Source organism: Acinonyx jubatus, chromosome B4 (assembly GCF_027475565.1).
Source record: "Acinonyx jubatus isolate Ajub_Pintada_27869175 chromosome B4, VMU_Ajub_asm_v1.0, whole genome shotgun sequence".
In the NCBI taxonomy this organism is placed as follows: domain Eukaryota; kingdom Metazoa; phylum Chordata; class Mammalia; order Carnivora; family Felidae; genus Acinonyx; species Acinonyx jubatus.
The window spans coordinates 59,527,282-59,553,068 of record NC_069387.1 but is presented as its reverse complement, the minus strand read 5'-3'; the positions used below and the strand labels follow the sequence as shown (position 1 = coordinate 59,553,068).

At 41.7% G+C, this 25,787-nt stretch overlaps 2 protein-coding genes across 17 annotated transcripts in view; one reads left to right on the top strand and one right to left on the bottom strand.

Annotated features, from left to right (window-relative positions):
• PPFIBP1 (PPFIA binding protein 1) overlaps nt 1–25,787 on the bottom strand; it is a 171,675-nt gene that overhangs the window by 75,338 nt on the left and 70,550 nt on the right. Inside the window, exon 1 of one of the 16 annotated variants that reach the window (XM_053226077.1) lies at nt 17,861–21,374. The exons of the other annotated variants lie outside the window; for them this stretch is intronic. The gene's annotated coding sequence lies outside the window, so the exon portion shown is untranslated. Of the gene's footprint in view, nt 1–17,860; nt 21,375–25,787 lie in introns of those variants that run through there. 16 annotated transcript variants of the gene reach the window in all.
• CB4H12orf71 (chromosome B4 C12orf71 homolog) lies at nt 21,874–24,627 on the top strand. Its single transcript, XM_015065228.3, has 3 exons — nt 21,874–22,017; nt 22,898–23,579; nt 24,254–24,627. The coding sequence occupies exons 2-3, from the start codon at nt 22,941–22,943 to the stop codon at nt 24,590–24,592; spliced, it is 978 nt and encodes a 325-aa protein (XP_014920714.2). The 5' UTR covers nt 21,874–22,017; nt 22,898–22,940; the 3' UTR covers nt 24,593–24,627.

The following is a 25,787-nucleotide window of genomic DNA, read 5'->3' as shown; positions in this document are numbered from 1 at the left end:
GCACTGAGGAGTTTTCATTCACATGAACACCCCCAATTTCTGCATTCATCATCCAATCAAGTCCACTTCACAGACCGGTTAAGTGAGCCCACCCACCAGACACATACCTTTTTCCCTAGCCAAGTACAGCATCTGAATTATTTTCTAGTGCCAACCCCAAACTTGGACATTCTAAATGACTGGGGTAACATGGTGCTTGCTTAAGCTTTAAAAACAAGGCAAAGAAACAAGATACTTGGTTTTTCTATTTTTTGCTATTTATACTCTGTGTATGGAAAGTCTTTCTTTAAATTATCTTAATCTCAGGATGCCTCAAATTTTGCCTTGTGGTAAAAAGTAATATAGTATTGAGGCGCCTGGCTGGCTCAGTCGGTTAAGCAGCTACTTCGGCTGAGGTCATGATCCCACCACCGTTCGTGGGTTCAAGCCCTGTGTCAGGCTCTGTGCTGAGAGCTCAGCTTCAGAGTCTGTGTCTCCCTCTCTCTCTGCTCCTCCTCCACTTGCACTTGTCTCTCAAAAATAAATAAAACGTTAAGATAAATTTTAAAAGAAGGTAATATAGTATCAAAAATGTATTTTTCCCCAAGAAACTCCTGGCTATGTCTTGAGTCAGCTGTAACAAGTGTCGCTAGAGAAAGCCCAGCTGGTTCCACTTCCAATGCCTGCTATCTAACCGTGACTGGACACTTGGTGCTACTCATCAATCCCCACATTCATCGTTAGTTCCTTCCCTATCACATTCTTCATGATGGCTGTCTCCAAGAATCCCTACAAAATTCTCCCGTAGTCTATTCCTATTCCTGCCCACGCTTAAACTCAGTAGATTACTTCATACCCTACTGGACAGAGAATCCTGGGGAGCTCTCCTCTAAGTGTATACTTACTTGTCTGCTCCCATCTTCTGTCCTAAGAAAACTTGCCACCCTTATTCTTGATCTCATCCCAGCTTTTTTTTTTGAACAACTGCTCCCTCTTTCTCTTTCATCTTCAATTATTCCCTTCTGCTCAACCAATAAAATGTCAAAAATCTTCTGGATCTAAAAATCCTAGCCAAAACAAACAAGCAGAAAGCTCCCAAATCCTTCCCTTTGCCCTTCATAAGTTACAGATCTAGCTCTGACTCGTCACAATTACACCCCTGAAATGAGTGGTCCCCACATACTGCTTTCCCCTCTCCCCACTCCAGTCTGGCTGCCATCTCTACTCATCTCATAATTTAAAAAAAAAAAAAAAAATCCCCCAGGCAACAAAAGCAGAATTAAACCAGTGGGACTACATCAAGTGAAAAAGCTTTTGCACAGCAAAGGAACTCATCAATAATATTAAAAGGTAACCTACAGAATGGGAGAAAATATTTGTAAATCATATATCTGATAAGAGGTTAATACCCAAAATATATAAAGTTGAATAGCAAAAAAACAAATAATAAATAAATCAGATTTTAAAAATGGGCATTTATTCCAAAGAAGATATACAGATGGACAACAGGTGCATGAAAAGAAGCTCAAAATCACCAATCTTCAGGGAAATGAAAATAAAAACCACAATGAGATATCACTTCACATTTGTCAGAATGGCTAGAGTCAAAAAGACAAGAAATAACAAATGCTGGTGAGGATATGGAGAGAAAGAAAACCCTTATGTACCTTTGGTATGAATGTAAATTAGTGTGCCCACTATGGAAAACTGTGGAGGTTCCTCAAAAAATGAAAAACAAAGCTACCATATGATCCAGCAATCCCACTTCTGTGTATTTATCCAAAGAAACTGAAAACATTAACTCAGAAAGACACATGCACCCTCATTCATGGTCACTGCAGCATTATTTGCAATAGCCAAGATAGGGAAACAACCTGACTGTCCACTCACAGACAAATAGATAAAGCATGGGGAGCACCTAGATGGGTCAGTCAGTTAAGCATCCAACTCTTAATTTCAGTTCAAGTCATGATCTCATGGTTGTGAAACTGAGTGCTCTCCCTCTCCCTCTGCCCCCACCCCTGCTCACACATTCCCCCCACTTTCTAAAACACACACACACACACACACACAAGAAAGCATGGTGCATACATACCTTGAGGATATCATGCTAAGTGAATGAAGTAAGTCAGACAAAGACAAATATCATATCATCTTACTTCTATGTGAAATTCCAAAAAAAAAAAAAAACACCAAAAAACAAATAACAAAGCAAAACAAAAAACCAAACCCAACCTCATAGATACACAGAACAGATCGGAGAAGAAGTCATGGAAATGTAATGGACAGCATGGTGACTAGAACTAATACTACTGTACCGCATATTGGAAAGTTGTTAAGAGGTGATCATTTCACAATATATACAAATACTGAATTATGTTGCACACCTGAAACAAATATAATGTCGTGTGTCAATTATACCTCAATAAAAAAAAAAAGGCTGAAAAATAAACAAATGGTCCTAAAAACAAAGATGGGAAAACAGCCTTTCATCAGAGTAGGAGAGAAATCCCATAGAATATTGGCACAATGCAATTAAACTGGGGGGGGGGGGGGGGAGGGAGGAAAAAACCCAACCCTGGTGGTCTAACAGTACTATATTTCATGAAATAAAATAATCCAGGGCACCTGGGTGGCTCAGTTGGTTAAATGTCCAACTCTGGATTTAGGCCCACGTCATGATCTCACTGTTCCTGAGTTCAAGCCCTGCATCGGGTTCTGCATTAACAGCACAGAGCCTGCTGTCAGCAGCAGGTTGCACAGTTTGGAAAATGATTTGAGAAGATGTGTGTGATGCGCCTTGTGTCCCATAGGCCTGGTCCATTTTAAGGATTCAATAAATAGGGCATATATAACTACAATTTCTGCCCCTGCCACATATCAGGTGAGAACATCCTGTGCTGACTTTACAAACCCAGAGTTTAGCACACTTCTTCATTGGTTCCATAAATATGTTCTCATGACAGACCCCCACCTGCACAAGAAAAATCCCCTGTGGTACACATTATGCTTAAAAACAATGGATATAGTGGTACAAAAAGTAAAGGAAGAATGAAAAGGAGAAAGAAGAAGGGAAACAGGGAAGAAAAAAGAGAATGGAAAGCAGACAGTAACTTTCATTAAATGCTTGTCCAACTGTGACAATGGAACATTAGCAGCCTAGGACTCTGATAGTAAGAAGAGATGGAAGCTTGCTAAAAGCTAAGCAGAGCCATTAACATGCCCCAGGATTCTCATTTGTATATGGCTGTCACCATTGAGGAGCTTGTTCTTAACTTGCTGTAGGCTCCAGTGTGTAGGCAAAAAAGCCAAAGGAGGTTAGGAAGTCCTCCTACAATGACAAGGGGGAAACAGCTCCCAGAGACAAATCTCTGTGAAAACATCTTACTAGGGAATATGAAGAGAAATTAAACCTCATGTAGCCTCTTGAAATGTTTTAGACCTGTGGAGTGAGGTCCCAGTAAGAGAGCTATAGTCAAGCTTGCAAAGTTGGTGTAGTTCTTTACCCAAAGGAAGGAACTGGGAGTTGTTGTCATTGCCCTGTATCCTAAGGAGAGAGGAAATCAGAGGAAGGTCTAACTACTCAAGGACAGTCCATAAGCCAAAGTTGAAAACTAGCCCAGAAGACTGATGTCAAGGGCCAAAGAACCACTGCCTGATACTTCAGATCTCTAGCTGATTTAAAACATCCTCATAACTAAGCTCTGAAAGAAGCTGGAGACAGTATTTTAGTCAATTGGGAAACTGGAATTCATGTGGGATCCCCTAGGTTTGTCTTCTTTGAAGAGATCAAGTGCCAGAACCATCAGGTTACCAGGTGGATGCTGGAAAGTTTGGGCTCCTCTCTGGAGCTTCTTGGGGCAGGGGGACGGGGTGGGGTTGGGGGTGGGGGTTCTGCTGTCCTCTGGGATTTCCTCCAACAGAAGGCCAGTCAGGGCAATCAGGAAGCCTCCAACTGTAGCCTTGAAGAGGTTCTGGTTCTTGGTAATGGAATGATCCAAATCTAGGATTGGCTCTCAAGCTACATGGTTGCCTCTGGAGAGATGGGGTCCTAGGCCTCTGCTTAGGTATGACATCAGCTCCAGGCTCCATGAAGAAAAACAAACCAGTGAGAGACAAAACTTCTAGAACAAAAATCAACGTTTTTCAGGCTAGCTAAGATGGTTGATATATTTACTGCTTCTTGTTTAGTTAAAAATGTGGCCTACCACATGGGGGTTGGCTAGCAAGTGGCAGAAAAAGTGATCTATCCCTTATGAGGGTGGCAGAAAGAATGGCTCTCATTCATTAAATTTTTTTAATGTTTATTTATTTTTGAGAGCGAGAGAGTACCAGCAGGGGAGGGGCAGAGAGAGATGAAGACACAGAATCTGAAGCAGGCTCCAGGCTCTGAGATGTCAGCAGAGCCCAACATGGGGACTGAACTCACAAGCAGTGTGATGAGCCAAGTGGGACACTTAACCAACTGAACCACCCAGGCGCCCCTAAATCTTTTTTTTTTTTTAACACCAAGAGGTTAGGGGAAAAGATGCACATGTTTGTTCCAATTCTACATGAGAATTCCCCTAAGAGGTGCCTTTCCTCAAGAGACTTGGCCAAAGAAGAGGGGCAATCCCTAAGTTGACCAAGAACTTTCACTTGTGAGAAACTCCTAGAAGTTTAGAAGTTATTCACTCTGGGGGGGAGCACAGGAGGGAGAAAGGGAGCGTTGGCCATGTAAAGAAGGAACAGAGAAGTGACTTTTATCTTAGGGAAATATATGTATTAGTGTTTAGAAAAAATGTTGTAGTTTTCTACTTCATCTTAATAGGAAAGATTACTAGGGCCTTTTGCATAGAGTCAGAAAGGACCTTTGACTTTGGTTGCTTCCACCTTGCTCCAGGCTTACAGAGCCATGAATAAGGATGATGCCACACAGTATCTAACCAGCCCTGAATTCGATGTGTGGTTTTACTGACAGATTGCTGTTATTTTAGAATATACTTGCAGGGAGACAAAATCTATCTCGTTTGGTAGAAAAAAGAGAAAAGCTCCCATTTGTCCTGGTCTTTTAGGCTAGGAGAAATGAAATATGGATTATGACTCAATGTTCAGAAGCCTAAGAAAGTACATTAACAGTCACATTAACAGGACATGCTTGGGAACAGGGAATGGGGAAAGCTTAAAAATACAAGCATGACAGGTGCTAGGTATCTGCAGAGACAGAGGCCTGGCAGGTGCCCCGATCTTCCAGAAACTAGGAAAAGCCCAGAGGAGAAAAGATATCCTTCGGCTCAAAAACCTACATCTCTGAAGGAATCACTGGATAGTATCACAATGACTTGCCAGAAAATTCAGCTGCAAGCTCTTGGGATAAACAGTCCAAAGCATTGGAGGGCTATGAGTGTCAAAACCACTCAGCCAAATCAGGCTTGTGTGCAAAATAAAGGATATGCAAGGATGGTGTAATTAAAATAGATGTCAAGTAAAAACACACTACACATCAACATGTTCTATCTTAGATCCTCAGAACTTGGAATGGGTTGGACATTTTATAGGTCGTGGACTTGGGTGGAAAGGGAGTGGCCAAAGCCCCCTTACTTAAAGGTGCCACTCTCATATTTGTTTTCCTTTACCTAACACTTTCTGGTCTAATGACTCATGAAATGAACACAAGGGAGAGTACTGTAAACTGCAGAATCAACACCATCAACACTAAGGCACTCTGCTGGGTTGAAAGAGAGGACTTAAAATTCAGCTAATTTACAGATTTCTATTGGTGATTTACAGAAGATTCCACAATAAGTATAGCTAGATTTCTGAGGCTAATTTATTATCAAGGTTCAGATATGGGTGGTATGATGGGCTGAACTGTGTCTCCCCCAAAATTCATATGTTCAAGTCCTAACCCCCAGGATCACAGGACGTGACCTTATTTGGAGATAGGGTCTTTGCTGAAACAATCAAGTTAAAATGGGGTCATTGGGATGGGTCCTCTTCCAATATGAGTAGTATCCCAATAAAAAAGGGGAACTTCGACACACAGCCATGTATGGACAGACATGAAAACTTACGATGGCGGCCATCTACCAGCCAAGCCAAGAGAGAAGACTGAAACAGCTCCTTCCCTTCACAGCCCTCAGGAGACTCCAGCCTGGCGGACACTTTGATTTTGGATTTTCAGCCTCCGAACTGTGAGAGAATAGACTTCTGTTGTTTAAGCCATGGGTGAGAGGACCCAGGATCACAAAGGCACATGACACAGCGCAAGAAGGCAGAGTTCAGAGAGTAAGCTGGCCTGAAAAATCCAGCTGTAGCTCAACAGAGAAAGATGAATCTTCTAGGCAACAATGTGCTGGCCTTTTCAGTGTCCACAGTCAACAACTGCCTTTATGACCCAGTAATGAACATGACAAACTAATTCGATTAGATATAGTGTATTTGCAATTTCAATATCATAAGCATTTACAGAGCAATTATTTGCTCCCAGATTCAAATTCTCTTCCTACTGAAAGACCTCTTGCAGAGGCCTCTTTCAGAAAATGTCCATCAGTGTTTGAAATGACAAGGTACCGCACATATGTGGTTGTTTTCCATACTTTCCTTTACTGCCCCTCCTACCCCGATACTTAGGCACTTTCATAAATCCGAAAAAAGACCAAAAAATAAATAAATATCCAACACAGAGCTTTAAAAAAAAGCAACAAAAGTACCCTCAAAGGCAAAATTATCATAATATTTATTCAGTGCTTGTTCAGAGAGAGATTTATGCTCAAATCCTGGCAGAGGACATGTGGAGATATAACAGGTACATCAAAGCAATCTAGGATTGATGAATAGTTTTGTACCAACAATGAAAGTGCTTAATAAAATGTTCAATAAATTTTTATAAGATGACTCATGACTAGCAAGAATCAGGTCCCCTCCCATTTCTTCTCCTGCCAGGTCCCAAATACTTCAAGTCATTTTCACAAGAGCAAACATGTCACATGAAAGAATGTTGTGCCTCACTGGCTAACAGAGAAAGACATTCTAGAGTGTAAATCACTCCTGATCTTCAACGATGAGACACAGCTAGGAGCAATCAGCACAGATGTAACCATGCTGGCTTGGGAAGACACATACATGTTATCCTCACCATGCAAAGAACAATTTCTATAGCTTCACAGTAAAAGCCTTTTCGTATTTACAATCATTACTAAATCACTAGGCTTTCAGGAATCTCCAGAAGTTGCCCAGTATTCCACTTCTAAATAAGACAAACAGACCAATTTTAATTTGGAGGCAAACCAACTGACATCTTGAGTCAGGGTCACCATTCTGGCTATGCAGGTTGGGTCCTGCACAGGGTGCCCTGCCCTAGCGAGTGGAGGCTGAAATCCAGTCTGTTCCAGCTCAGGGGCTGTATCTGCCTGCAGGGCCACCATTTTCTAATTGCACAAAAGCTTTCTCAGGACTAGGGCCACATACACCTTCTTCTCCGTAGATACTCTCCAATCACCTCAGCAAAGGGCAATGCTTTTAAACATGTTTAGTTCAGGAAGTGAAAAAGACAGTAGGGCTGGAATTTAAAGAACAAAGAGGGCGTGGCTCAAAATAAGCTGGAGATGTTGACAGGGACCATTCTGAGAATTTAAAGATTAACCTAGGGGTGCCTAGGTGGCTCAGTCGGTTGAGCAGTTGTGCGTCCGACTCTTGATTTTGGCTCAGGTCATGATCTCAGGGCTCGTGGGATCGAGTCCTGTACTGATGGTACGGAGCCTGCTTGGGATTTTCTCTTCCACTCTCTCTGCCCCTCCTCCACTCACGCTCTCTCTCAAAATAAACATTAAAAAATAATAAAGATTATACTAAATACAGAGGGTTGTCATTGAATGGTCTTAAGGGACCTGTTGTGGTTTGTGTTTCTAAAAAGTTTTCTCTGGCTCCCATGTAGACAATGAATCAGAAGGGAAAGAGAGAAGATGTGGAATGCAGGTGAGAGTTGGTGGACAAAGTGATGGCAATGGAGTGGACAAGATGCACTAGGAAATGGAATCACCAGGACTTTGTGAATGATTAGATGCAGGGCTGAAAGTGTGAGAAAGAAGGAATGATGTCCAGGAGGATTCCCAAACTGTGCCACAAAAAAACCGGGCAGACAATGCTGCTGTTCATAAAGAACACTGGAAGAGGAGGAAGTTTGAGTGATCAAGCTCATGAGTTCAGTGTTAGAGTCAAGACTTCCATCAAACAGTGAGTTACTATGCCTTCTAGTAAATGTTGATACTAAAATAGGATATACCATACTTACTTTTTTTTTTTAATAAAATCTGAGAAACACAATTTTAATCAGTTTTAGAAGCACTCTGGCCATACTTGGACTATGATTATAGTTCTCAAATTATTCTCCATGACCACATTCCTGTCCCCACCTCTGGACCAGTTGCTCTGAGAGTAAATAAATCTCAGAAGAAAAGGGAGAAAAGACAGCCCATCTAATAGGACACTCTGACTCAAAACACTCTGACCACCATCCCATCCTCCATCTTGCCCCCAAAATGTGTTCCAAGCCTCATCTAGGGGTTTCTGATAGATTAAGTTACCAAATTCATTAAGAGCAGTGAATCTCAGAGCATGGTCCCCAGAGGAAGCAGCATGAGCAGAACCTGGGAGCTTGTTAGAAATTGAAATTCTCAGGCCCCACCCCCAGACTGATTCAGAAATTCTGAGGGTGGGACTCAGCACTCAGTGACTTGACAAGTCCTCAGGGTGCTTCTAATGCATACCCAAGTTTAAGAACCAGTGACAACAATCAATTACATTTCCTTCACAACTGCTTCCTAATGTCCATAATCCTTTTTTCCCATTAAAATTTCCTTAGAACTCCAAAAGTACAGTCTACGTCTAAGTAAAGCTCCTTCCCCAGGTGATGCTATCCCTCATCTGACTCCCACACTATCTCCTTCAAGGTACGCAAACACCCAATTTCATCTCCACTAATCTAAATCTTGGCCTTATCATTGAGTCAATGGTTAGTGGCACTGCCCTCCTGCTCAGAGTTCCTTCTCTTCACACTGGCTGCACCACCCGGAATTCTGCCTCATATTGCAAGCTATAGCACGTTCCCAACAGGTATCTGCCTTTCATTTCGATTCGTACATGTCTAATATACAGAAGAAACCTAGTAAAAGTCTAAGTGGTTATTCTAGACCAGTGTTTCTCAAGGTGGAGTCTACTGGAAGTACATGTTAAGCATGCAGATAATAAGCCCCATCTCTAGTCTTTTAAACTAGAAATTTCTGGGGTCAGGGCTATGCATTTTTGATGCACACTGAAGTTTGATCTCTCCTGCTTGTAGATGAACTGCTATCTTGATAACCACAGATTTAAATTAACTGCTTCTTGAGCACAGGACACTGAACAAAGATGAATCGAAATGAGGAGAGCTTATTTGGTTACTGACCTGTGGTCTACTTTGTAAATGTATTCTTCAGATTGTAAAGTTTCAGAGCAACAATATCACACTCTGTGCTCTATGTATGCTGCAGAATTATTTCCTATCGGTATGTCCTCCCCAGCCTACACTTACAGAATTTGCTTTCCAGACCTAATGAATTTTCTCTTTATCTTTTTGGCCCAGATACCTGAGCTTTACTGCCATTTAGAAGCTATTTCTCTTAGACTTACTCATTTGTAAATTGTGAAATGTTTACATTAGCTCCAGCAAAATTTAAACAGTAAATTTTAGGTGCAAAAAGAAAACAGCAAAATAGCTGCCAAGCAGCAAATGAAATTATTTTTAACTACTGACACACTGTCACACAGCCAAAAATATTTTCTGGCTTTAGTTATGAAAGTTAAACGTACTCCTCCACAACACATTGCCCCACAACCTCCTCCTATCAGAAGGGTACATGAGCTCCACCCCAACCCCCACACACACCCTAAAAAGGCCTGCACACAGATCCACAGTCAAAAAATAGTTACTACAAAGCATGTTATATAATGGAAGCAAAAGGGAGTCCAGAGACATGTAGTTTTTAAAACCACCAAGCACCTATGAAACAGAAGGGAAACCAACAAGCTCTTTCCTAGAATTAGCATTGGGTCTTTCTCAAAACAATTTGTGCTCATCTTTATTTTGTCAAACACATGCAAATCTGTTTTTAAAAATCGCAGCACTATCTAATTAAATTTTCACCACTCTTTCTAAACTAAACTTTGCAATGGAAAAACAGGCACACACACACACACATCTGAAATCTATGAGAAGAGTACATGCCTTGGGGTGGTTCTAGTGTATGTGTGTGACTTTTATTTTTTAAAAATTGCCAAATTCTAGGGGCGCCTGGGTGGCTCAGTCAGTTAAGCCTCCAACCCTTGATTTCAGCTGAGGTCATGATCTCACGGTTGGTGAATTCAAGCCCCATGTAAAGCTCCACAATGTGTGGGACCTGCTTGAGATTCTCCTCTCCCTCTCTCTCTGCCCCACTTGCCCTCTCTCTCAAAATAAATAAATAAACTTTTAAAAAAATTGCCCAATTCTATTTCTGAGATTCATTTTAAAAGAATAATTTTAATAGACGTTCATAAAAGGAAACTGTATTAGCTCATTCTGGCTGACAGGAAAAAAAATTTTTTTAGTTGAGGTATAATTCATATACAGTAAAAGTCACCCTTTTTAAATATACAATTTGATGATTTTTGACAGATGTACACACTTGCGTAACCACCACCAAAACAACGCTCAACTGTGTTACCCATTAGAGCTGCCATATGTGGGTCCTGAGCCCTTGAAATGTGGCTAATCCAACATCAGAGGTAGCATAAGTGTAAAATACACACCAGACTTCAAAGACTTGGGGAAAAAATGCAAAAGATCTTATTAATATATGGTGAAATTATAATACTTTGCATATAGTGAGTTACGTATTAATATAATAAAATCAATTTTACCTGTTTCATTTTTCCTTTAGCGTGTGTATTAGAAAATTAAAAGTTACTGGCTTGCATTTGTAGCTTAAAGTACATTTTTATTGCCCAGTGCTTTAGAGATCATTTCTACCCCCAAAGAGCTCCCTCTTATCCCTTTGCAGCAAACGTCATTTCTCCACCCCCAGCTCCTGGCAACTGCTGATCTAATCTCTAACCCTAAAATTTTTCTTTTGGTAGTCTTTAAAAAATATTTCCTCTTTTTTGTCTTCTAATTTTCCATTATCATCTTGTGTTGTTTTAAAAATAGTTATTTTTGGGGTGCCTGGGTGGCTCAGTCGGTTAAGCGTCCGACTTCGGCTCAGGTCATGATCTCACGGTCCGTGAATTCGAGCCCCGTGTCGGGCTCTGTGCTGACAGCTCAGAGCCTGGAGCCTGCTTCCGATTCTGTGTCTCCCTCTCTCTGACCCTCCCCCGTTCATGCTCTGTCTCTGTCTCAAAAATAAAATAAACATTAAAAAAAATAGTTATTTTTAACTTTAAAAGATCTGGAAGTGCCTTGCCTGACCATTTTCTATAGTTATCACTAACTGATGTCATTTTCATTAACCAGTTCTAATGCTGGTAGGCCACCACAAGTGCATTCTGGGTAACTCTCTTCCAAAGGAGCCGTGCACAAGTGGCTGATAATTGAATAGAGACCATTGTGCAAACACACAACAGCCCTATTCAAAGATGCTGTAGGAGACCTGAGCCAGAGGTGAAGAACCTCCTGTAGCTTAATTTTATTTAGCTTTAGGGAAGTGGAGAGAAAGCTTCATCTGTGCTAAGAAAAGGTTGGACAAAAATGTAAAAAGCACTTACAGGTAGGAGGGGGAGCAAGGAGAAGAAGCTTTGGCCCCCTGGCAGTGTCTGCTGATGGGAACTCTGTGATGGCTGATGATAATTGCCAGAGAGATGCAGAGACAGCCAACCCGCATCTCTCCCTAGCCCCCATCCTAGGCTCACCTATAACAGGTATTCAGATTTTCGGCTTCTATTCACATTTACTCTTTATTCATTCTCCAGATACTGCATACCATCTTTCTGATCTTCCAGAATCTGAGAATAGTATTGGCCACTTCCTGTCCATATTTTCTCTCATTGGGTTAGTTTGGGACCTGCATGCTAATCTTTCCACCTCTGGACTCTTGGGTTCCTTACGAATAACCAACCTTGAACACATCTCCTGAGATTTCTATACCTCATTCACACCTCCACCTCCTTCCTTTGCAATGCCCTAGAGAACTAAAACAAAAGCTTTGCATTTTGAGCATTTTACTGCTAGTTTTTTTAAGTTAAGGTAGTAAAATGCCAACTAGGCTCTGGGATTTCTTGTTTCCTCTGAGATAACTAAAAGCACCTCAGGAGTCTACATTCCCACCCCCCAATCCTCCACCCCAAAGATTTCTTGTGGAAAATTCTCTCCACCAAAAGGACCCAAGTGAGAATCATAGCAAAGAAGAACCGGTGGCCTCAAACAGTTTGTATCCATGCCATCTAAATATACAGCATGGATGGCATTCATTTCACCTGATCTCCACTTAGTCCCAAAAAGAGCTCTTCCAAGCATTTCCACCCCAACTGGAGAACGTACTAGAAATGGAAAAGTCTCCAGTATGGTTCCCAAGTGAGACACTGAGAAAGGATGATAACTCTGGTGGTTCCTTATGACTGCCGCATCCTGGAGGGGCTCACAGAACAGGCACCAAGCTAGTGCACATAGATACTACCTGAGAACCACATAGATTTGCCTGTCTCTTGTGGAAGCTCCAGCGCAGGGGCAGGAGGTGGTCAGATGACCACACAAATACAAGTATAATTATTAAGTGCACATGGTTTTGATACACAAACGGTTGGACACGAGTCTATGTTTGAAACCTTAAAATAAAATAAAAACATTTTCTCCAGAGGGGGGCAGTACCAATGAAAGAGGAACAAGTTTCAGTTTTCTTTAATTCTGGAATGAAAATAAACCATTTGCCATACACATTCCACATATATAATCTCTAATAAATACCAAAACTCTGCAAGAAAAGCATCATTATCTCTATTTTGTAGAGGAAGCAGAGCCAAGTTAAAAATGGACTTGCTATTGCTAGAAGTGGCCTGGAATTTTACAGGCACTCAATTGGTAGGCACACAACTGTTAAATTAAAAAACAAAAAAATTTTTTGAACAGTACAGCAAGTATTTTAACAGCTAGGAGAGGACTATAGTTTCCCCATATTTGGTGTTGCGTGAGGCATTGCCAATCTCGGCCTCAAGTAGGTATAAGCCTTGACATTAGGAAATAAGACAAGAAAAGCTATCTGCCTATATGTTTGGCAACTGGATAATTTGCATTTAGTTCTCGCTTAAGAGATAAAGAAGCAACCATCTCCATCATGCAGCAGTCTGGCCATAGGCCCTTGGGGAATTAAAGCCAGTCCAAAATAAGGTTAACATCAGCAATATCTACAGGAAGGGCTGTTATAAGGACTGAATGACACAGTCTATACACAGGCTGTTACAGTGCCTGACGTGTTTCAAAATACTTCAACACAGGCAGTTGTGATACAAAGGGGATTATTACTTTTTTTTTTTTTTTTTTTTTTACCTATACTCTGGGGCAGTTAGCTCTCAAATGACTAATCAAAAGCTCAGGTAAACAGAAAATCAAGTCAATTATCTGCTCCACCAGAGGGTCGTTGTTTAATATAATGGCTGCCACAAATGATTTTTCATAGATCAAACAGTATTCATGATGGGCTGTAAGTATTGTACAGATATATTCTGTTTACACTTAAGTGGGAATGAGAATCTATCCAACCCAGTTGTCTACACCTTTTTAAAATGGTGCCCTTCACTGAAGACTGTCACTAGTCCTGTTTCTAGACGTTTTGGAAGAAATACAGTCACCTGATCCTGACAAGAAAGCCAAATCCTGATGCTAGAATATTGTCCCATCTGCCTCTAGTGAAACTTTTTGTTCAGAGTGCTACCCAAATGCACAAAAAGCCACAGCATAGGGACCTTCTAGAGCAGCTCTGTCCCAAAGAATTTCTCTGCGATGATGGGAATGTTTAGTTTGTCCGGTGATAAGCTAGCCACTAGTTATAGGCAGTCACTAGGCACTTGAAATTTGGCTAGTATGACTGAAGAACCAAACTACTAATTCAATTTTAACTGCCACATGTGACTAGTAGCTACTCTTTCGGATGGCACAGTTCTGGAGCTTACAAAAGAAGGCTGTGTGATGTTTTTGTGCCTGTGTATTAAAAATGCTTTATATGGGGGTGCCTGGGTGGCTCAGCTGGTTAAGCTCTGACTTCGCTCAGGTCAGGATCTCACAGTTTGGGAGTCTGAATCCCGCATGGGGCTCTGTGCTGACAGCTTGGAGCCTGGAGCCTGCTTAGAGTTCTGTGTCTCCCTCTCTCTGCCCCTCCCCCATTCTCTCGCTATCAAAAATAAACATTAAGTAAAAAATTTTTTAAATGCTTATATGTGGAAGACCTATAGCGCTCATCTACTGCCACTGTCCACTAGGCATATCAACCCACAATATATAATCAGCTGAGGCTAAGTTCCCAGCAGCCTAGCTTGAGAGGGCCTCTGGGCTCTGAAGGCAGATCTGGGTGGTCTGAACTGCACAAGAAGTTAAGATGGGGACAAAAATACACAACTCAGAAAACAGTCATGAAAATTCAGTGACCGAGCATGTGAAAGCACCCAGCAGAGTGTGCGGCATCTACAGAGGCTTGAGAACATTTAACTTGGCTTTACACGGAAACACCATTCTCCTTTAGTAAGGTGCACGAGCGTTGGTAAGGTTTTGTCTGTTTGCGAATAAACATACAAGTAGAGCATAGGAAACTGTATGTACCTGTCCTCTCCCCATCCCCAAAAATAAACACTAAATACTTCAGCTAAGAATTTGGTTTGGAAGAAGGATGCCCCTGTCACAAGAATTCCTATAAAACAAGCTATGGGAATAAGGAGACTTCCTGTTTTCTTTTTTTTTTTTTTTTTAACGTTTTATTTATTTTTGAGACAGAGAGAGACAGAGCATGAACGGGGGAGGGGCAGAGAGAGAGGGAGACACAGAATCGGAAGCAGGCTCCAGGCTCTGAGCCATCAGCCCAGAGCCCGACGCGGGGCTCAAACTCACGGACCGCGAGATCGTGACCTGAGCTGAAGTCGGCCGCTTAACCGACTGAGCCACCCAGGCACCCCAAGACTTCCTGTTTTCTAAAGAACATCTCTTGTAATCTACTTACACTGGGTTTTTTTCTTCCGCCTCCCCACTTGTGTGTGTGTGTGTGTGTGTGTGTGTGTGAAAATACACATAACATAAAATTTACCATCTCACCCATTTTTTAGTGTACACTTCTGTGGTATTAAGTAAATTCAAATTTACCTTGGTTTTTGTCTCCAAAAATAAAACATATTAAATATGTAAAAAGATGGTATTAAAACATGCATAAGGTAAATAAACATCAAATTCAAGAGAGTGATCAGGGGAGAAATGGGGTAGAAGGGAAAAGGGAGAACTAGAAAGGGGTTTAAGTTTTATCTAGAATGTTTTATTTCTCTTCAAAAAAAACCCCAAATATGGCAAAATGTTAAGACTTGACTGAACTGATAAGTATATAGGTGTTTCTTACATATTTACTAGACTTTTACAAATTCTTTCAAAACTTTTTATTTTGACCATATAATAGGCTTACAGAGACGTTGCAAACACAGTATCCATACATCACCCCAACCCACTCCCTCTAGTATCAACATCTTGTGCAACCAGCACAATGATCAGACCAGGAGATTAACCTTGATATAATACAATACTATTTAACTAAAGAAGATATTGAAATCACTTTACTTTTTCCATTGATGTCCTTTTCCTATTCTACAATAGCATGTGCACTAGTAGTTATTTCTCCTTAGTGTTCTGTAGTCTTTGACAGTTTTTCAGTCTTTCCTGGTCTTTTATGGCCTTCACACTTGTCAGCTATTTTGATGAATGTCTCACAATTGGGGTTTGTCTGATACTGTCTCATTAGTAGGCTGAGACCATGCATTATGGGCAAGACTATCACAGAAGTGATGCAATGCTGTGTCCCTGTGTATTATATTAGTCTGTGATAACTTTCCATATTGTTAAAATATTTCATAATTTCAAAAGATAAAAAATATGCAGCTATATTAGTTTCTCCAGAGAAACAGGACCACTAATAAATATGTGTGTGTGTGTATGTGTGTACACGAACACATACACACACACAGGTTTATTATAAGGAACTGGCTCATGCATTTATGGAGACTGAGAAGTTCCAAGATGTGCCATCTGAAAGCCAGAGAGCCAGTGGTTTAGTTCCAGTGCAAGGTCAGAGGCCTGAGAACCAGGGAAGATGACAGTATAAGTTCCAGTCTGAGTCCAAAGGCAGGGGAAGACCAAAGTTCCAGTTCAAAGACAGGCAGAGAGAGCAAATTCTCCCTTACTTAGTTTTTTGTTCTCTTCAGGCCTTTAAAAGATTTGTTGGGGTGCCTGGGTGGCTCAGTCGGTTAAGTATTCTGACTCCTGATTTCAGCTCAGGTCATGATCTTATGGTATGTGGGTTCGAGCCCCATGTCAGGCTCTATGCTGACAGCACAGAGCCTGCTTGAGATTCTCTTTTTCTCTCTGCCCCTCGCCCTATGTGTGTGTGTATGTGTGCACTCTCTCTCAAAATAAATAAACTGTAAATAGATAGGTAGGCAGATAGGCAGATAGGTAGATAAACAAAAGACTGGTTGATGGCTACCCACACTGGAGAGGGTAATTTGCCAAATATTAATCTCCTCTAGAAATGTTGGGAAAATAAGTGAAGTTATGCACCATAAGATGGCCTACGGGACTAATATAAACTCTAGTTTCTAGCTTAGAGACCTCTCTTCCAGGTTCTTCTTCCCACCCTGCTTGCTGTGTACACAAAATTACTACTAATGCAGAATGCAGAAGTAACAGACTATAAATCGTCCCCCATACTTGTGCTCAGGGCTCAGATCTTTGGAGAAACGGTCTCCTCTGAGCCCACCGGTGTTAAATAAATCTCCGATCCACCAAGATCTCTGAGTGCCGCTTGGTTTTTCTGCCAGTGTTCCAGCCTGGTTCCTGTGTTCCTTCACAAACACACCCAGAAAAATACTTAATCAAGTATCAGCACACCTACTGTGGTTCAGTCAAGACAACACACAAAATTAACCCTAATAGTAGCTTAACTTCTAAATTAGAAACCTACTGTGTATATCTAGGTTCCAAATCCTATCAAGCCAAATGGATTTTAGGAAGTGCTCCAGTTTTTAAAGTTACCATTATCACTAGCTTCAGGCCTAAAGCATTGTAAATTCATGACATACTATCATTTTTAAAAATCTCAGGGGGTTTTATCATGGATGATTTTACTTAGGAGAAAAGGCAACGATTAGCCAGCTTACACTACCTAGATTAACTGTGACCGAACAGAAGCAAGACCAGCAAGTCAAATTAAGGCCTTAAAGAAATTAACACAAGTTAATGAGAACCAATAATCTCCTGATCTCTTACTAGAGGTGAAAGCTAGGTTATCATTTAGAATTGACTACACTGCCCATCATAACATGCTAAACATGTTATGATATGCCATTGCTTCTTCTATGTATCATGCTTTAAAAAATATATCTGGAAGAATTATATATATCAAGCTATTAACAGTGACTGCCCTTTTTTCTGGCGCAAGAGAGAAGGTGAGTTTCAGAGACTTTCACTGAGTTGTATATTAAAATGAAATACATATATATGTATATGCACACATGGTTGACCCTTGAACAACATGGGTTTGAACCTCACAGGTCTACTTACACATGGATTTTTTTTTTCAATACAATACAATCTCTATTAGGGCTATTAGTATTTGAGCTTTGAGGAATCAAAAGTTATACTGAGGGGTACCTGGGTGGCTCAGTCGGTTAAGCGTCCAACTTCGGCTCAGGTTATGATCTCGCAGTTTGTGAGTTCGAGCCCCGCGTCGGGCTCTGTGCTGACAGCTCAGAGCCTGGAACCTGCTTCAGATTCTGTGTCTCCTCCTCTCTTTGCCCTTCCCATGCTCATGCTCTGTCTCTCAATAATAAATAAACATTAAAAAAATTGTTTTTTAAAGTTATACTGAGATTTCCAACTGTGTTCAGGGAACGGGGGGGGGGGGGGTGTTGGCAACCTAACTCCTGTATTGTTCAAGTGTCAACGGTACATATGTACATACGTACGTGTGTGTGTGTGTGTGTGTGTGTGTATCAAGAGAGAAAAATGGTACAAATAAATTTTCAAGTTTTGTCTGAGGCTCCCCGCATTTGAAACTCTTTTACCTTCAGGATCACTCTAAATTTTGGTGGTTTAGGCAGGGAAATACTTTTTTCCACCTAAATGTTTATATATATTTCAAAGTGTTCCATTTCCATGGGTAATGGTACCATGTTCAGCTATTCCCTTACCTTCACTCCAACTTCACGTAAAGAAAGCTCCTCACAAATTCTTTCCTAGGTTACCAGTGCTCCGAGAGGCAATCACAAGTTTTTATAAAAAGCTAGAGCACAGGGATCCAGGTCTCATTATGCCAAAGAGGAAGTGAATACTTAATTTAAATCTTCTAGCCCACCTCAAATGTGGATGCCATTGTTTGGGGCCAGTCCCATGTACCACACACACCTCTTGCCTATCTTTTAGAACACACTGCCCCACTCAGAATAGTTTCTTTCAAAGAAACAGGACATGGGTTTGCTTTGGGGCTGGATCAACTCTCCTAAGAATCTTCCAGGGAGGAGAGAGGCGGTCATCCCTCTGAGAGACAAGAGTATGTAGAGGGTAAGAGTACTGGCTTTAGAGCCAGACTGTGTACGTTTAAATTAGGGTTCTAGGGTTTACGATCTTGGAACGTGTAGCAAGTTATGTAATTGCTGATGCCTTGGTTCCTTCATCTGTAAAATGGAGCAAATAATGGCACTTAACTGATTGGGTTGCTGTGAGAGTTACATACTTGTAAAGTGCTTAGAACAGGACCTACCATGTAGTAGAAACTCATTAAATTCTAGAGAGTCTGCAGGTTCTGATTCCACCCCACTCCCCAGGGTTTAATCTAGGTCCTCAACCACTCATCAGAATTGCGGCCATTTGCCAGCTGTTGGGTAAGAATATACAGTTTCTCCCCAACTCCGACTCCTGAAACAGAGTTGCCTAAAACAATCCTTTTTAACAGAACCTAAAATTTAAGCCAGTACAACACTGAAAAACTTGAGTCACAGCAAGCTTTAAATGTAATCTTGTTAAATGGAAACAAAGACAGAAAAATATTTGGAAAAGATCCTAAGCAACTGATAGATTCCAATGAGTTGAGGTTCTTTTAAGTCGACCTGTGTTTCTTGGCTTTTTTCCTGTGCATGCACGTGTGTTTAAATCCATGACTCTTTTTTGACAAGTATAAAAACCTTATGGTTTCTTAAAATGCTATTTAAAACTTGAAATTTTTTTAAAAAATGGACCAAAAGCGAATCTAATCAGTGTTAATTTAAGAATATACTTGTTCAGGGGCGCCTGGGTGGCTCAGTCCGTTGAGCGTCTGACTTTGGCTCAGGTCATGATCTCACAGTTCAAGGGTTTGAGCCCTGCACTGGGCTTTGTACTGACAGCTCGGAGCCTGGAGCCTGCTCGGATTCTGTGTGTCTCCCTCTCTCCTTGCCCTTTCCCCCACTCGCGCGCTGTTTCTCTCTCCCTCTCTCTCAAAAATAAACAAACATTAAAAAAATTAAAAAAAAAAAAAAAAGAACATACTTGTTCAGTGGTGCTTGGGTGGCTCAGTCAGTTAAGTGTCCGACTTCGGCTCACATCATGATCTCACAGCTCGTGGGTTCGAGCCCTGCATCGGGCTCAACTCAGAGCCTGGAGCCTGCTTCACATTCTGTGTCTCCCTCTTTCTCTGCCCCTCCCACACTTGTGCTCTCTTTCAAAAATAAACAAACTTGGAAAAAAAAAAAAAAGAATATACTTGTTCAAAGTACACATGTGCTTTACCTCTAGGAAACTCTGAGTAGGTACCCTATTCCCTTCCTGAAAATCACTGAACGGACCTGAAAGCAGTATCGTATGGCCTCCTAGTTTAGATCAGACTGGGGTTGCTATAACTCATTTGCCAAGATGATTTTGCTCATAGAAAATTTTTTTTGGTTTAGTCCATGCAACCAAGAGCCTTTAATCCTACATGATACACGTCTGTCCTCCAAATTGCACATTTGGTAACAATGAAAGATTTACTACTTCTAACTATGAATTACCCACTGAGAACACTATAGCAGTGAGGGCAAAGTGACCAGACTCGATCACTGTGGAGCTATGATCTGATCAATTCTCAAACAACTTCACGACGCCATTGGAAAGGGAAGAGTTCACAATAGTGGTTAAGGGAAGAGCAGCCTGGGAGATGAGAGGGCTTGGTCAACAGAAAGGATGCTGCTTCCAATTCCAGAAGGACCAGGATACCCATGTTACTGGAGGCAGTTAACAGAACTGGACAAAGATCCAGCTAACAGACTGGCATTAAAAAATATAGACTTAATCTTACAATAAGGCAAACACCTAGCTGGGAAACTCAAAGAAGAAAATGGAGGTCCTCAGCATTGCATTCCTACAAATTTCTCTATATGTACTTTCACTTTCCTCCTTGTAATCTCATGGGATAACAATGAGGGTGTAACAACCTACCCCTGTGCCCAAGCCATGAATCCCATCTTTACTCTCTCCAAAAGTAGCAGCCAATCTCTTTTATTTTAAAAGTCTCCCCCTGTATTTATTCCTTATCCCTTTTTTATTTGGGAAGTGGGGGCAGAAACTAACCTGACTCTGCTTCCTCCTTTCTACTTTCTCAGACTTAAAAAAAATTTTTTTTTAATGTTTATTTTTGAGAGAGAGAGAGAAAGAGATCGCATGAGCAGGGGAGGGGCAGAGAGAGAGGGAGACACAGAATCTGAAGCAGAGTCCAGGCCCTGAGGTGTCAGCACAGAGCCCGAAGCAGGGCTCAAACTCACAAACCCTGAGATGCTTAACTGACTGACCCAGGTGCCCCTCAGACATTTCTAAAATATAGTCTGTATTCACTGTTCTCACTTCCTTTCTGCTCATTCATTCCTCAACCCAGTACAAACCTACTGATCCCATTCTCATGAAAGCTAACCAATAACATCTACCCTGCCAAGTCCACTGGAAGTTTTGTTTTAATCATGCCAAGTATTTCAATATATTTTGAATTACCTGGAAGAATGCCTGATAATTGAATACCACCATCCTAAGTACAGCCTTACAGGAAAAAAAAAATCCCAGTTCCCTAATAGGGGTGGAAGGCCTTCCATGATCTCACTGACTCCCCTTTACCTCATCATACTTGATCTCCCCACACAGTCAGCTGTTTGTCAGCCAGGTGTCATTGCTCAAGCTGTCTCCTCTCTCTGGAAGGCCCTCTTGCTGGACCCCTACCCCTTTTAACCCCACTAACTTCTACTCCCCCATAAACGCTCAGATCAGAAGTAATCTCCTCCTGGAGTCCTTTCCTGATACCCCTACCCAATCTCACCCTGGCTGCATGAGGCACCTCCTTTTATTCTCCCACATTATCTTTAAGTCCTGTTGCTACACTTACCATTCTGTCCTATAACAGGTGGTTTATGTCCATCTCACCAAATAGGCTCTCAACTCCCTTAAGACAGGAACCATCTTGCACACCCACATGAAAGAAGGAAGGAACCGCCATCACTTTTGTCCTTCTGCCCTCAGGAGGGAGCCTCTTCAGCTCAGGATGGTATGAGCACAGAATAGTTTGGAAGCAAGGAGACAGCCCTTGTGGATTTCTATCCCTTTTTTTTCTCTTTCCACATTTCTGACTATAACTTAGGTCCTTGTGTTGCCATAGTAACCAACAGTCTCAGAACACAGACTTTTGGCAGTTGGACCTGTAGCCTCTGACAGTTGGGATCTGAGGATTTTTAACATCCCCAGTTTATGGCTCTGGAATTGGCAGCGCCTTTTTCATGTGGGCAGCCACCAGAGGAGGACATGACAGAGCGTGTGTACGTGTGTGTGTGTATGCGCGCACGTGTGTGCGACCACGTAATTCTTCCACCCCCACTTATCTACCAGGGGCATCACAAAAAACACTGGGCTAAAAAGTGCCAACAGATGGTGGGAGGATGGGCACCTCAATGGCTATAACCTTTCTGGAAAGCAATTTGATATCAACTATCAGGAAGCTTTAATATGTGTGTGATCTTTGGTCCAATAAATCCACACAGATATATAGACAGACACAAAGATTTATTGACAAAAGGGTTTACTGAAGATCTATTTATTAAAACAACAACCACCTAATGATCAATAAGAAAGTGGTTAAAAATGACAGAATAGCCATATATATGTTTACTCTAGGGTATGCTATAAAACATAATCTCACTTTCAACAGCTGATGTGGCATCCATTTAGATATGTGTATGTGTGTATGCATATGTACAAATACACATGTACACATACATGTACAGATAAAGAAAAGGAAGTCCACCAAAATGTTTTCAGTGATGGTTATCAATATCTCTAGACAGTAGGATCATAAGCATATTTAATTTCACCTTTATGCTTTTCTGTGTTTTTCAAATTTTATACAATGATCATTTTTTCTTTTATAATTCAAGTTCTTTCAATTGTAGCAAGACAGAAGATGAGCGGTATCAGGTGGAAAGGCTTAGTAAAAAGTGTTGTTATACAAAGAAAGAAATTTTTTAAGGGACGGGGCGGCCTTTTTTGCCCTTCATTAAAGAAGACAAAAAAAAAGGATGAACTTCTACCAGAATGGGATAGTCACAAGTAGAAAAAGGAATGAATAATGCTATTGCTCAACCATCAGAACTTCCCTCTTCTTCTCCCCTAATCCCACCTATTTTTTTTTCCTTTCTTTAGAAGATTCCTGAGGTGACACCTGAGATTTGAGCCCTTGAACTCCATGGCACACTCATCCTCTAGCAATGATGGAACTGACTCTACAGACTGCAGCTCTGAATCAAACCTGAGCCTCTCTGTGGGCTATTTCCCCTGTAAAGACACCTCCTACGAGAAAACCATCTCCCGTGAAGACGTGTCTTCCAAGGGTCCTTCAATCTTTGTCCCTCCTATCCAAGGGACATGGAGAACTGAAAGTACAGGCAGACTCCTGAGGAGACAAGACCAAATTCAGGACGACCCAAAGCAGTTTTGCAAACTAAGCATCACCCTGGCCTGGGACATTGATGTGGGTTCTAACAATTCAGATTCCATAGTTAATTGGGACATAAATGGAGTCAATTGGTGGGTAGACAAGTACCCTGAAGAGAACACACAACTGACTCTCAGCAAACTGGACGGTCTTGTGCAAAAGCTTGAGAAACTTCTGGAAAACCAGAAAGATGATGATGATGGCTCTGCATTCCCTGAATCTGCTCAGGAGGAAGATTTCCAATTGTTCAGCAGCTCCCCTCCAGATAGAGCTCAGGTCAGTCGTCAAGAACATGATACTTGCCAAGACTTGCCCAACCCCTGCCAACACAGAGGTACCATGCAGTTTCCACAGATTCCTCTAAGACTTCAGGAACGCGAACTTACTGAGGTGAGCACAGAGATGCCCCATAGGCAAGAAGGGAAGAGACCTGGTTGGGGTTGGGGGTACCAGTTTGGAACACATGGAGTATTACTACCTGCTTTGAAGCAGGGCCACACCCCCTTGGTGTCTGACAGGCCAGGAGAGGGAGGGAGAAGGCTAACAGCAAGGAAAGGGGTCAGGGTGGAGCTGAAGGGGAAATACCGAGGAGCACTGAAGGACAAAAGAGGGTAGGAAAGTTAAAAAAAAAAAAACAAAACTAACAAAGATGACCACCCAAAATATATGTGTGTGTTTAATTATTAATGAGGATTTAAACTTTGCATTTACATGCAGGGGCCTGGGTGGCTCAGTCAGTTAAGCATCTGACTTTGGTTCAGGTCATGATCTCATAATTCCTGGGTTCAAGCCCTGAGTTGGGCTCCTGCTGACAGCTCAGAGCCTGCTAAGCCTCAGAGGCTGCTTCAGATTCTGTGTCTCCCTCTCTCTCTGCCCCTCCCCTGTGAGGGCTGTCTCTCAAAAATGAATAAATGTTAAAAACAAAAACAAAAACAAAAAACAAAAAACTTTGCCTTTACAGTTGGATTATTTTTGATAGAAGGATTTCAATTCCATGAATGGGTACATATCGGCCCCACTGTTGTCCAGATTATATGTCTTTAACTCATTCATTGTCTTGGCAGATGACAAACCAGGCAACTCACAGCCAAAGGACAAGCACTCTAGACACCTCCTCAGTCTCATCGGGTCAGCCAGAGAAGCCAGAGAAGGAGGGTGCTCATGCCAGCACACAGGCCATCTCCTGTGTGAACCTGAGGTGGGTCTTCCACTGGCTGAGGGAGCAAATCCTCTCCTCACTTCTCGGGAGACAACACCCGGAGGAGGCCACTGAGCGCCCCAATCAGCGGGCACGAAAGAAAAGACTCTCTCACAGAGGCAAGAGAATCCAACCCCAAGATTCCCTCGAATTAGGACACCCTCTATCGCCGGATAACCTCTATTCTACAATCCCCACGAGTTAATTGTTTTCCAATAAACACAACACATGTTCTTATTAGTCATGTCTTCCTCTTCCAGCTCACCATGTTGACTCGGGCTGAACATATAGATGTTGGCTAGAAGACTGAGATATATTCTCTGTGAATTTTAAGTAGTATTACCCTTCCTAACTTGAAGGCATTCTTTTTCTCTCCTCTGCCCCCCATCCTTACTCTATTTTTACCCTCTTTTATTTTTATATATTTTAACCTATTTTAATATTAAGCCAAATGCCCATTTTCAAGAGGCAACACTATAACCCATCAGATTCCCAAGATGGTAGTGTGGTTTGGGTTGAACTTCAAGGGCTTGAGCAAATGGCAGAGGATACTGAGTCACTCAGGAAACAGATTTCAATAGGCAGTGTTTCAGGATTTCTGATGGCAGGTGTGATGTTCCCCGGGGACCTGACTGGTTCTAGACTGTGCTGTGTTGGCTAGAGTAAGTGGCCCACTCAGGAGGAATCAGAGAATTGGGAGTGCTACTTAGCCAGTCTAGGTCTACCCTGCTTCACTCATAAGATGAGAAAGATAGTAATATGTACCTCACAGGGTTGTTGTGAGAACTGAGGAGATAAGGCAAGCACTTAATACATAATTTTGCTGTAGCTGCTGATATTCATTCTCCAGAGGATCTCCCCAGAAACCTCAATCCAAGGGACATCCAAGAATGAGAGCTTAAGAGTAATTCTCATTGAAATATTTCCCACACAGAAGCAATACTTACCAAAAGGTGTGGGTTTTAGCAGATCTTGATTCAACCAAGTCCTCTCCCAGCCCATTCCCCACCATACCTTCTGCAATGGCTTTGCAATTGTCATTCAACTTTCCTCTGAATTTCAACTTCTTTAAGAAAAGCTGTGCTCACCTCTCACCCTTTTGTCCTGACCTCTCCCTGTTACTGTTATCAATTTGCTTCCCCAGGACCACTACCTCCTGCTTATTCACTCACAGATTTACCCAAGAACCCTCAAATTCCTCCCTTCCCTCAATTGCAATTCCCTTTTTGCCTTCCTTCTTCTCCTTCTCCCTTCCTTCCACAAATATTTAGCACGTAGAAGGTCCAAGTACTTTTCTAACTTATAAAAACAATCCTTGGGCTCAGTGAGCTTATTATTTAAGAGATAAAGCCATGCAAACATGACTATAAAAAGATTACGGGTGGTAAGTTTTGTCTGTA